The following is a 13,240-nucleotide window of genomic DNA, read 5'->3' on the forward strand; positions in this document are numbered from 1 at the left end:
AAGCTCTCTCAGCGGTGTTTAATGAAAAATTCTGTATACACACTCAAAGTTGTGTACAAAATTAAGTTTTCCACCCAGAGATTCTTGTTGCATCTTTATTCTCAAACTACATAAAACATTTTTTGGATTAGACTTGACAGACATTGAATTGCAAAAAGTCGTGGATGAGGATGAGTAAATCGACATGATTTAAGATTCTCTTACCTGTCCTCGTTTGGCTGATCTGCTGCCTTGAATCTAAAAGATCATCTGGTTCTCTTTTTCCATTAGTTTTCACTTTTGAGGGCGGACGTCCTTCCTCTTCCTCTCTCCCTCTGTGGTGCCGTAACACTGCCTGTTTGTTTTGTTTAAACTCAGCTTGCATTATTTGATGGTGAAAGAGCCATTATGATAGAATAAAACACACTTAAATATCAAAGAGAAGTGTGTCTTTGACTTTATACTCACACACAGATTAAATAAAATCATAAATAAGTAATTCAGGTAAATATTGAGTATGCAGTAGATTGATCCATTTCATCTTTATTACTTCCCTGGCTTATAATTATTGCCACATTAATATGTTTGTCTTGTAAATGTTGCCTTTGGTTGTTTTGTAACATGCATAATTTATAATTTGAATTCATAATCTTATCCCACAAAATAAGTATAAAATAAAACTTAAAAAATAAATGCATTTGAGTTAAAAGTACAACATCGGGCTTCAAAATATAGAACAGTAGCAAGAAATATAGAAGGAATTAATCAATCAACGTACAAATACCTTAAAAATAAAACTTGTAAAAGTACAGTATTTGAGTAAATATAGTTAGTTATATTACACCACTACAATTCATAGACATTAAACATATCATGAACAATCAACATAAATTGTAACGCAAGCATATTCAGTATGACACAAAACCACACAGTAAACAGAGTTAAACTTTAAAATACCAACAAAATGCCTCAATTAAATTAATCCTGACAAAACACCATGATCCTCCTCAAGGGAGCAGTCAACTTGTGTTTTCATGATTTTATTCTGTTGATTCAACTTTACAATTGAGAACATCTCATACACTTTGTGACAGTAGATGGAGCTGTGAAGCTTCTATAGAAAGCCTGATTCACTTTCCAGATTAATGCCTTTGAAACTAAAATAAGTTTCACGTACATTGTTCTTCATTATATCCCCTGTTTTTTTTAATCAGCATCCAGTCTCATGTTAAATATTACAGGTTTGATGTCTAGATTGGGGTCTTTACAAACAATGTGAAAGATAAATAGTGTTCATTAATGGACATATGAAATAAAAATGTACAATATAATGTTATGTACTGTTGATACCTTATAAAACATATTTATGACAAACATCCAGATTAAAAACTGAACATGAAAAAAACAAGTGAGATATTGTCTCAAATCTTAAATAATTATTTTAATCAGCAACTCTGAATGTGTCATACAGGGAGAATTGTAGAAATGTGAAGAATACAAACATTTTATTCTTTACAATTTAGCTCTAGTCACTTTACAAATTCATAATATTCATAGGAAATCGAAATTATGATATGTGATTGAAAGTAAATGCTTTTGTAAAGGAATTTAACTTGTAATTTAGTCATGTATAGTTATGGCTAACTCACTAATTTCTTTCCATATTCATAATAGTAATACAATAGTTCAAAGTTCAAAAGGTTAAAATTATATATATACAGTTTATGTCCATGGATTTACCTTTGGAACAAACTAAACTAAGATCGTAAGAAAGAGTCTAAATGTAATGATTTTTATTAAAGGAAAAACAATAGAAATCTTAGAACATGAACAAGTTCCTTTATCTAATTCCTTTGCTGCTCATCCAATTTGTTTCTATGTACCCTTTAAACTAACTAACCAACTAACTAACTAACTAACTGACTAACTGACTGACTGACTGACTGACTGACTTAGATAATATGTTTACACAATAGGATACAATGATGTAAATCAAACCAATGCATGAAGTTGAATTACTATATGAGCGGGGGAAGTATCTATCTATCTATCTATCTGTCTGTCTATCTATCTATCTATCTATCTATCTGTCTGTCTGTCTGTCTGTCTGTCTGTCTGTCTGTCTGTCTGTCTGTCTGTCTGTCTGTCTGTCTGTCTGTCTGTCTGTCTGTCTGTCTGTCTGTCTGTCTGTCTGTCTGTCTGTCTGTCTGTCTGTCTGTCTATCTGTCTATCTATCTATCTATCTATCTATCTATCTATCTAGCTAGCTATCTAGCTATCTATCAAGCTATCTGTCTATCTGTCTGTCTGCCTGTCTCTCTGTCTGTCTGTCTGTCTGTCTGTCTGTCTGTCTGTCTGTCTGTCCGTCCGTCCGTCCGCCCGTCCGTCCGTCTGTCTGTCTGTCTGTCTAACTAACTAACTAACTAACTAACTAACTAACTAACTAACTAACTAACTAACTAACTAACTAACTAACTAACTAACGAACTAACTAACTAACTCACTAACTAACTCACTAACTAACTCACTAACTAACTAACTAACTCACTCACTCACTCACTCACTCACTCACTCACTCACTCACTCACTCACTCACTCACTCACTCACTCACTCACTCACTCACTCACTCACTCACTCACTAACTAACTCACTCACTCACTCACTCACTCACTCACTCACTCACTCACTCACTGACTAATTTAGATAATATGTTTACACAATAGGATAAAATGATGTAAATCAAACCAATGCATTTGTTGAAGTATATGAACAGGTGATTTACACTTGTATTATAAGTGTGTGTTACTATCAATATTAAGATAAAAACCTATAGATGGGAGCCATTCTGCATAATAGGTACTTTTTCATTTGATACCAAAAACAATTTTGATGAAATCTGTACTTTCAAATCTTACACATTATAGTATTCCTTATTTTAATTATATTATCTTATTACTTCTTTCAACATTATTCTAAAGGATGATTGATCTCTTCTGTTCATTGTTTGAATTGTATTAGTTGTTGTTAATAACCAGATTGGAAGGGGTACTCAGATCTTGTACTTATTATTACTTATATACTCAGTATGCAGATTGGCACATTTCAAAATAATATATATCATATATTTTGAATTACTGATGTATTTAAGTGTTTATCAAAGCTTGTAAAGGTGCGGCTGGTTTGGATTAACTTGAATTTACTCCAGGTGTAACTAAAGCCTTATTTAAGTGTTAATTGTTTTTCACAGTATCAACCCACATCTGCAAAGTAACTAAATATATTAAATAAATGTCGTGGGGTAAAAGTACACTTTTCACCTCTGAATTGTAGAAGAGTAAAAGTACAAAGCAACAACACATTTAAATACTCAAGTAAAGTAAGTGTCTCAAAATTGTACTTAAGTGCAGTACTTGAATAAATGTACTAGGTAACTTTACACCACTGTTAATAACTGTTTATCTCATCATATTTCAGTCTTTACTCTGTTTGACATAACAGAGTGTGTGGCTTCCCCTTTGCAGAGGGCGTGCCCTGAAGCACAGCTGGGGGCGGCGATGGGGAACAACATGCTCTGTGTATACAAGCCAGCAGCGTTAAGACAACAACCCCGTCAGACTTCATCACAGAACATCACAGATACCTCAGGCGCTGTAAATCACTCCATTCAACAGACTGGTGACAGAGAAGACCACCTGTTACAGATTTCAAAGCTTAACCGTTTCTGACATGCACTTTGATAAATGTAAGTACTTTTAATTTTGGCAGAACATTTTATCACTGGTATTGTTATTAGAGTGCAGCTTTATACTTTAATGTTGAATGTTTTAATGTTGACAACTATTACTTTTTTAAGTTTCTGGACAACATACACTTAAATATGTTAAGTTTTTATTAATTCGTCATTGTGTTATTGGCAGCAATACAATGAAGAGTCTTTTAAACTTTGATTATATTTAAAGCCTAACATAACATAGCTATACCTCGAACATCAACAAATAGATTTTGTTTTCACATTTTTTGGTAGTTTGTATTCTAAATATGACTGACCTTTTTAATTATGTTTTAAAATTAAACTGTGTGTCATAGCAAATACATCTATTTAATATTAAACACATATCTACGGAAAAGTGCAGTTGAGAGATACCCTAAGGCTTTCTTTCAGTTTACTTTGAATGACGGCTTAATTCTGGAGAATCCAAGAGTCAGGACATCATTTGGGGAAACCCTAATACGCCCCCCACCCCTGCAGGCTTGTTTCATTTCCCCTTTAAATTATTGCCAGACAAGCAAAAAGTTTGTGTCCTCTTTGGCACAGGCTTGAGCGATCACATATTTTGAAATGCTTGCTGGGTTCTGTTAAACCACAAAATGAGGAAATTGGCCCTGTGCTGCTTTTTTTGTTTCTATCTATGGCGAGCCAAAAGAGAAAGGTTGTCGGAATCCCCGACTTCCCACGCACATGAGTCAATGTCCAGGGGTTTCCAGTATACTTATTTGAATATAGCACAGAATAGCCCAATGTCGTGTGGGGGCAGTAACCAACATCTTTGTGTGTTTTTGCCTATGTCCTCTAACTCTTAGAGGAAGCATTAAAAGCCACTATCCTCTCATAGTTTCTCTTTTAGTTCTATCAGCTGGTATTTACTGTTTAACACATATGTGTATTTGCATGTTGCAGCATTACATCATCTGTAAAAAGGCCATAGGTGGCATTTAGGGGTAAAGATCAGATGAGTCAGGTTGAAGTCGAAAATGAAACTTAGCGTCACTGAAATTTACTCTCTGAAGTGACCTTTATTGTGTGGTGGGGGCAGATTGCACACAGACCTTTTGTTTAGGACAGTTGAATGTAGAAGTGTGGATTTTAGAGTCAGACAGAGAGAGAGAAGACGTGATAAACTGACAGAAATCTCAATTCCATGAACTCACACTACTCTCTCACTGGTGGAATTTGCATATTTTGTTTAAGGAAGTCAACCCTCTTTGTATATGCCTTTGGTAAGAGAGCAGTCTTGACAAATGACAAAAGAACATGTCCCTTCTTCTTCTTTCTCTAAGACATGTAGATGCATTAGAAGGCACAAGGAAACTACACGTGTGGAGGTGACGTGCCTGTGACAAACCAAAGGCAGGAAGATGTGGTTCTGTTAGCGTAACGGAGCAAGACAGGAACATGTCATAGAAAAAGGGCAGTGGTTATCCCGTGCTCAAGGTTTTCTGATGAATCTGTCTGGTTTTGCTGGTTTTTCTGTTTTCCTAAAGGAGGAGGTATCTCAGAGCTTTATCTTTTATCTCCAGTTCCATACACAGGGTGGAAATATCACTTAATCTTTCACGTGTGGGGTGAAGCTGTCGAGGAAACATAATAAGCTTTACGGTGTCACCATGTCAGCTGGAAACATCAGAGTTCTGTTTTGTAATATTTTCTCCTGTTTTACTCACCTGGTAAATGGAAAAAATACATTTTTTGTTATCAGCAGGGGAAAACATACTCATATATAATGGATATTATGTACCATTGTTTGCAGGGGAGCAGAAATGACTTGATGGAGAAACTGAGCAGGCAAAATAAAAACAAACTAAGAATTTGTTCAGACCTTCATTACATTAAATACAAGCTTGCATCATAATACATATCTTATACTTCTATGGCCTCATACTTGTCAGTCTATATGTTTATCATGTGGTTTAATGCCAATTTAATGCTTACATTTTTTTAATGAATTGTTTAATTATTCAGTTTTTGCAACAAACAAAAACTTAAGTCGTTGGTTCTAAATATGGGATTTTGCTGTTATCTGAGATGAAACAAACCAAAACAGTTTGCCTTGTTAATCCTCTAACATTATATTGACCATATGGTTCAAAAAAGCATAGCAGCAGCAGATAATGGATAATGTAAAAAACAGTTGATGTTCAAGCTTTTGTTCTAGAATATCCATCGTATGTGATCAAAAAATGACAAAAATAGTCATACTTTTTCTTTCAGCGCCAAAAGAGAAGCCGTGTTCCACTCTGCCCACAGTGAAGAAACTCTTGGAGCAGAAGAGAAGGCGAGAGACATCGTCTGTGCCCCCCTCCTGCTCTACAGCCAGCACACCTTCTGCTCCCCCAACTACTACTGCTACAGTAAGGCATTGCACACAGAGAAGATGCTCAGCTCACTTAAGATAATGACATACAGATGTGATTGTTTGAATTACATCTCCTTCTCTATCTCTTTCTTTCCTTTTCAGTTGTCTCTAGCAGAATCATTTACTTGTTCAGGTAAGACACACACACATTCTGCCCAACCCTTGTCTGGTGATATTCTATTACGCTTGGTATATCTTATTCCTCGGGGATGATCAGAGCATTGTTGTCCAAAAATCCTTAATGAGTCACACTGCTGCTCTAAATGACATGTTTCTTTGCTATATAGAATATGGGAACTTCAGTTTATTTGAAGCAAATGTACCTAAACTATCCCGAGCCAATACACATTTCTACTCCTGATTAGGGACATTTTCTTTTAAATGTAAGTATATATTTGTGACCTGTTTATTGTAAAGATGTACTGGCTTTGAGAGCCACAGACAGGAAAGTGGTTTTGGTCTGTTTTGGGGATTTATTGATAAAAATGTAGAATATCACCAGCCTTTAATCATTCATTTTCATGCCACACCAAGTTTAAATACTACTGAGTCTTCTCTATTCTAGGTGCATCAAGCAGCTACTCAGACATGGCAGTGAGTTCATGGCAGATGCCCCAGGAGTCTACCCACAGTTATTACCCCAGCCATCCCGGACCCAGCTTTGCTGCAGCCTACAGCCTCCCAATGACAACTGAGTATGCTACACAGCAGCAGCTCCAGGGATTTATAGATACAATGCCATATGTAAGAAATCTGGTTGATATAGGCTTTCTATTAACATGCTGTATCTGTATCATACCTTTATGATGGGTTGACCTTTATGACCTGCATCCTTCTGAGTAGGAGGGCCCAATGTCAGTGGCAGATCCCAGTATGGCGTCGTCTTGGTCAGTCCTGGGTCCCGGTCAGGCGGAACAGCTGAGTTTTGGTTCGGCGATAGACATAGCCAGGCTGGAAGAGGCCCGGATGCTGCTCAATGGGATGGACTACAGCAGAGCTACAGGGCAGGATGAAGACGGAGACACGTGAGTCCTTATAGTGAATGCATGTGTTCAATAGTGAGTTCTGTTGTTTATATATGTTTCTGTATATCTTCTGGTGGGAACCAGAGTTTATATACTTCCATAAAAAATGTGTTTCAGTCACAAGCTAAAAGGGAGATCCACATGTGCTGCTTTGTAATCCTAGAGAGACTAAGCAAACCAAACGATGTCAATGAATCACCCGCTCATGCTCAATTATTAGGAATTCAGATAAAATGTAGAGACAAATCAACTGTGGAAGGGAATAGTGTGAAATTGGTTGCAGGGATTACCACAATTTTCCAGCCTGATTTAAATCTAATTCACAATGTGCTCTTGTTCTGTCAGCATCCTTCACATCTACACTGCCAAGGGGCTCAGGGAGTGTGCCTATGCTGCAGCAGAGAGGCTGAGGGACATAGGCAGGCTTGATGCCAAAGAGCACAAGGGAAAGGTAGGAACACTAAATGTTACAAAGTGTGCACTCTTTTTTACACAATACATGTACATTACAAACAGGATGATTATTCCTAAAGTTGCATGTTAAATGTGCTTGTGCAGACTGCTTTACTGGTGGCGGTGACGGCCAACCAGCCAGAGATTGTGCAAGATCTGCTGTCATTTGGATCGGACATCAATGCATATGATGTTAAAGGACAAACTGCCCTTCACTTGGCTGCCCACTATGGTTTACCTGGGGTTCTGCAGGTAGAGCAGCAACTGTACAGAATAACATTTGTATCACAGAACTTTAGAAAACCGAGCTTTCAATTGTTGACCTTAATGTTTCCTTTCTTACAGGCAATTCTGTCTAGCAGGCCGTCTGTCAACCTGGAGGCCCGCAATTATGATGGTAACTTAATGCTGTTTCAATGCAACGTTGTGTAACGTTAGCCATACATTATACTGTAGTTGGACAGAGTTTTCCAAAGTAAATATCATTAGGGCTTTAATTCAAACATGCGCCTTGTTCTTTGCCTCAGGTATGACTCCTCTGCACTGCGCAGCCATTTCTCACAATGCCACTATGAAGGCGTTCCCAAGCATCGGACTGGCAGATGTTGGTCTTCAGACCATGGCTGACGAGAAACTTTCCTGTGTGCAGATGCTCCTCCAGTCAGGGGCGTCCCTGCTCAGCCAGGTTTACAGCTCTCCTTTTTCTAAATCTTACATAGATCTATAGATCTGTAACAATAAATGATTGAATGGATACGTTAGCGGTAAGGTACAGAAGCATCAAAGTCCAATACTTCAAACCCTGACCTTTCAGTCAGCATAAACGGTTCAAAGGGGAAGTGCCCAAGTTTATCTCACCATGATTATGTCATAATACTAACTATTCCCCCTGCTCTCACTTTGGTTTTTCTCTTACTTGTTTGACAACTAACTGTCAAAGTGTGACTTGTGGATTAATCATCTGTTGGTTTTTTTTTACATCAATTTCAATTCTGCATTTCCAGGAAATCAAAAGTAACAAGACTGTGCTGCACTTGGCTGTAAAGGAGGGAAATATTGATCTGGTGACTTATCTGCTGAGGATTCCCCTGCCAAACATTAAAGACTTCATCAACTTGAAAGTGAGTCCCAAACAGACAGCAAACTTATAACTGACTCTTTAAATACAGCCGTGGAAGAAATTAAGAGGCCGCTTCAGCATTATAATTTTCTCTTGTTTTATTATTTATAGGTATGTCTTTGAGTTAAACGATTTTTTAAAATGTATTTATAATATTCTATAAACTACTGACAATTTCTCTGTGTGGAAATTCAACACACACTGGAATGGCTGCCATACATGTAGAGATAAAGATTTAAGAAAAATTTGGAGTGGACTCTTAATTTTTTCCGGAGCTGTATTTGTGTTTATGAGCAAGCAAAAACTGTATACATACCTGAGTGTAAACAATCTGATTCATGCCGCATTTCGTCGCCACAGGCGCATGGCCACACAGCACTACACATGGCAGCTGGTCTCCATGGTAACCCCCACCAGGAGGAGATTCTGCAGCTGCTGCTGCAAAGAGGAGCTGATCCAAGCATCCGCAACCTCGAGAACGACCAGCCAGCTCACCTGCTGCAGATCGGGCCCGAGGGAGATAAGGTGAGCCGCCCCTCCTTTTAACAGGCAGCCAAAGCATAGAGTTCAGTCCTGCTCAATTCCATAACAACCTTATTTATTTATTATTTTTTAGCTCAAGCTCATGCTGAAGAAACGAAGTGCTTCATCTCGTCGACGTATTGTGTCCTTGCAGGACCAGGAATGATTTGAAAATCCAAACATGTAATCCTCCTTTGGAGGGAATGAAAAGTTGCCTCTGTTAGGAAGGGGATTTAAGTTTATTATTATGTTGTTTTGGGAGTCTCTGGCCTATTGGGAGATTAAGCTCTCTATATAATTCACATTGGATTATTCAAATGATGCTTTAGTGCATTTTGTCTAAAATTACATGTATTTAGAGTCTATAAAAAATACTTTTTTACAAACAGCGCAAAGTGTTCATGTGTAGGTGCAGCATTTCATTGCAAAATATGATAGCCTCCATGGATATCTTTTCACAAAATGTTAGTATTTAAATATCTGACTGTGTAACACTGTAATATTGTGTATTTATTTTTGGTCAAATTGATAGATTACCATTTTGAAATGAAAGTCTTTTAGTGGCAGAAATGGAAAGCATTAGTTATCTTCGAACAGCAGAATGTATAGACGATGCTGAGGAAGGTGGAGTAATTTCTCTTACAGGCTAAACTCCCAGTCTAACGTTGATTTCTATGAAATCGTTTGTACGACCTCAGGGACAATGCCCCTGAAACCTTTCTGATTCTCATGAAAATCCCCCATCATGTAAGTTTTCATATTGATAAACTGAGTGATGGTTCTGATTTCAGTCAGCATGTGTGCTTATGTTAAAAATATATATGTTAAAAATATGACAAGAAGCTATCACATTATTTATCACATTTTTCTGTATGCATCATACCGACGTGCGTAATATCAAGTACATTTTTTCTTTGTGGGGAAAAAGAAACTTGACTGTGAAAACTATTATGTATCTGAAACTGATTGTGACACAGAGTGTTCTTATGACAGAGACATTACATGAGTAAGTGCGGTGACTAACTGTACATTTTGGCAATGAGTCATGAATAAAATACAATAACACTGTATTTCAATTTCCATGTAAATGTTTTGATGTTAAGGGAACCATTAGAATATTATCATTATATTTATTGATTGAAATTAGAGGGATAGCAAATACACTATCCCACTAGAGGACTTTTTTCTAAGCCCAATTTTCATTTTGACCAGTTTTACATTAAGCTGTGCCTCACTTTTTTTAATTCATGCAAGATACCTGTAAAGCACAAAAGATAGATGATGATTAAACAACATTATGATAATTACATTGTCTGATATCTACATCATATTTAGATCACTTATGATCATTTCAAGCAACATTAAAGACAATGATAAATGATGGTGAGTAGAGGAGATCTTTATTTGAAACATTGGCTTTTTTTTTATCCAGCATTACCGAAAATAAAACAGGTATAATAATATTAATATACTATGATATATTTCATTTTAGCATTTTATATTTGGCCATGTGTTTCTCGTTGTTCTGTAATGATAAAAGCAAACTGAAAAATATAAAATAAAGGCAAAACACAATTGTAACAATGAATTAATGCATGCAATTCCACATTTCGACCTGGAGATTTTGTCTATAAATATGTAATCATGCTCTTGATTTTGTTCTTTTACCGAGTATTGTGAGGAAGAGAGACATTTGTTTTGCATTTGTTTTATTCAATTTAAGTAGGATGCCTTATCAAGTGTTACGGGAGCATTTCTTTTCTTTTAACCCCACACAATACCGAGCAATCTTTAGATAGAAATTTTGTTCACTTATTGTAAGACTTTCTATACACTTCAGAGGGAGACAAGATGAAACCAGGCTATGATGTGTTGTAAAACCTTGTTTAAATGCCCAACCAGTTGGCAGAGATATATTAGCCATAACAGTTCTTGTGTGTCTTCCGTGGCATGGTTCCTGTGATGACTTCCTCCCTTCCAAGTATACACCGTAGTTTCTATACAGTTTGAGGAGGCACTGCACAAGAAAAGGTAACAAAACAGAGCGATTTGCAGTGTGAAAGTCAGCATTATTGAGTATAAAAAGATCCTGAGGAGAGAAGTGAACTTACCCTCTGTCTTTGGAACCGGGGTACCAGATAAGCTGGACCTGCAATAAAAAATGAGGAACTAAGTAAACCTTTGTACTGTAATGACTTCATCAAAATTGCTGATTATGATATAAACATGAAACAGTGGCCACAACTTTAACATAGCAAAGGAAGTTAAAGCCACAGGGTTCTGAGGTAACTGAGGTGTGTCTTGGGGCCAAAATGCAGATTTTTGTTCAGTTCAAACAGCAGCACTCGTGTTTGTTCTCATGTTGCAATACAAGCGTCATGCAATCAGATTATATCAGATAAATATACACTTCCTACTCACTACCAACACATACAGAGAGTGGTTTAAAGAGCAAGCACTGCGATAAGGACATCATCAAAGCACTACCCACATGTGATTTGTCATACAGGGTAAAGACTCTTTAATGTGTTGGAAGTGTGTTTTGGGGTTGGTATGCAGAAAAGGAAAGGGTTTTTTGAGAAGAGGCAACTAGAGCAGGGATAGGAAAAGCTGTGGAAAACTCATTTTTAGTCAAACAACAATACTGTAAAGGTTTCTTATATACATTTGCGGGGTTTTCCCATTTGAGTCAAATTCATACAACATGCACAGGCGAATCATCCACTGAGCCTTGCACAATTCTTACTTGGATGAGGATTTTACACAATTTGTGAATTTTTTACCTGTTTGAGGAATGATAGATTAGTAACAGTGAAAATGTGCTTATGCATAATGTGAGAAAGCCTCTTTATTAAAATGATAATTGAGAGAAAGTCTGAACTTACTGAGGGCTATTAAAATGCCAGCGACAAACATGATTACAGCAAGGACGACACCCGTGGTCCGCAAAGTATCATAATCTACAAGAGAGAAACTTATTGCAGTTTATGATGAACCTGAAACATTGTAAATAACATGTAGCAAAAAAGAACATCATTTGATATGTTTAACAGGCTTTTCATTTTTGATAGTAGATTGTGTAAATCTTACCATAATCAAAGTCACTTCTGTCTGGAAACATTGTTTCTGCAAAGAAAGAGTGGGGTCAGTGATATAAAAGAGAATAGTGTTACTCTGAGTTCAGCACCATGCACAGCCAGGTTTGCAGCTCCTCAGATCTGCAGGCTTGGCTCCAAAACTCCTCAGGAGGATTTTTTTCCCTGAGAGGAGCTCAATGCAGCATCTTTGCTCAGCAGAAAAAAAAGATGCACCATGGAAAAAAAGTGGGTTACAGGCCAGCAGCAGGAAACCCCTGGTATCATTAAAGCAGCAGAGAAGAAAGGGAGCTTGGAATGCAAAATATAGTGTTTGAAAGGTGATTTAGAGTTTAAGAAGCCTCTTGAAATGATTGCTGTTTTTTGATACAAATATATCTAGTGTTAACCAGGACAAATGCTTTTTTTTTGCTAGTATAAGCAGTCTTTGCCAAATTGAATATCTGGGCGTCAATAATGCGGCTTGCATGTTGCTGAACCCTCACTCCCCTGTGGCTGAGCTGGCAGCCTGTATTACTTTCCAGCCTTTTCTCTTTGTCAATAAAGACTCCTCAGTTGAAGAGATAGAATTGGTCAACTTATATCGTATAATTTGTTAGACGTATTCATTTATTAGCAGAGGATTTATGAATTAAAATAAAAAAGTATTTAAAATAACGTTATAACACTGATCTATTAATCAGCAGTACATTGGGTTCTGGGTCTGAAACAACAATGCAGCAGGCTAATTAACTACAAAGTTAAAATAAAGTAAAAATAAATAAAACAGTCATCCAAATTAAATTACAACTCACAAAATGATCACACCTATAGGAACCAAACAAGTCAATTTAGTTCAACAAAGGCAATCATTATAGCTTACAGCTGTTATACATATTTAAAATGTATATCCCAAAAGAGAGAAAAAACAA

At 36.8% G+C, this 13,240-nt stretch overlaps 1 protein-coding gene across 2 annotated transcripts; it reads left to right on the forward strand.

The window, feature by feature from the left end:
* Positions 1–3,583: 3,583 nt before the first annotated feature.
* Positions 3,584–10,304, forward strand: LOC134862443 (NF-kappa-B inhibitor delta). Of its 2 annotated transcripts, none has more exons than XM_063880381.1 (12): positions 3,584–3,722; positions 5,039–6,109; positions 6,217–6,247; positions 6,680–6,858; positions 6,958–7,139; positions 7,485–7,590; positions 7,698–7,844; positions 7,938–7,989; positions 8,120–8,277; positions 8,597–8,713; positions 9,073–9,237; positions 9,329–10,304. In XM_063880381.1, the coding sequence occupies exons 2-12, from the start codon at positions 5,939–5,941 to the stop codon at positions 9,398–9,400; spliced, it is 1,380 nt and encodes a 459-aa protein (XP_063736451.1). In that variant the 5' UTR covers positions 3,584–3,722; positions 5,039–5,938; the 3' UTR covers positions 9,401–10,304. The 2 variants fall into 2 exon arrangements, with proteins under 2 accessions (XP_063736451.1, XP_063736452.1); XM_063880382.1 differs by having other exon boundaries at positions 3,592–3,722; positions 5,970–6,109.
* The last annotated feature ends 2,936 nt before the right edge of the window (positions 10,305–13,240 follow it).

This window comes from Eleginops maclovinus, chromosome 3 (genome assembly GCF_036324505.1).
Source record: "Eleginops maclovinus isolate JMC-PN-2008 ecotype Puerto Natales chromosome 3, JC_Emac_rtc_rv5, whole genome shotgun sequence".
Taxonomy (NCBI): domain Eukaryota; kingdom Metazoa; phylum Chordata; class Actinopteri; order Perciformes; family Eleginopidae; genus Eleginops; species Eleginops maclovinus.

What these genes read in the sequence shown, in the direction of transcription:
- LOC134862443 (XM_063880381.1), top strand. Translation starts at nt 5,939, where the DNA reads ATGACAAAAATAGTCATACTTTTTCTTTCAGCGCCAAAAGAGAAGCCG. An exon ending in TTATAGATACAATGCCATAT is followed by an intron (nt 6,859 to 6,957) that starts GTAAGAAATCTG and finishes CCTTCTGAGTAG; the next exon opens with GAGGGCCCAATGTCAGTGGC. An exon ending in CAGGATGAAGACGGAGACAC is followed by an intron (nt 7,140 to 7,484) that starts GTGAGTCCTTAT and finishes TTGTTCTGTCAG; the next exon opens with CATCCTTCACATCTACACTG.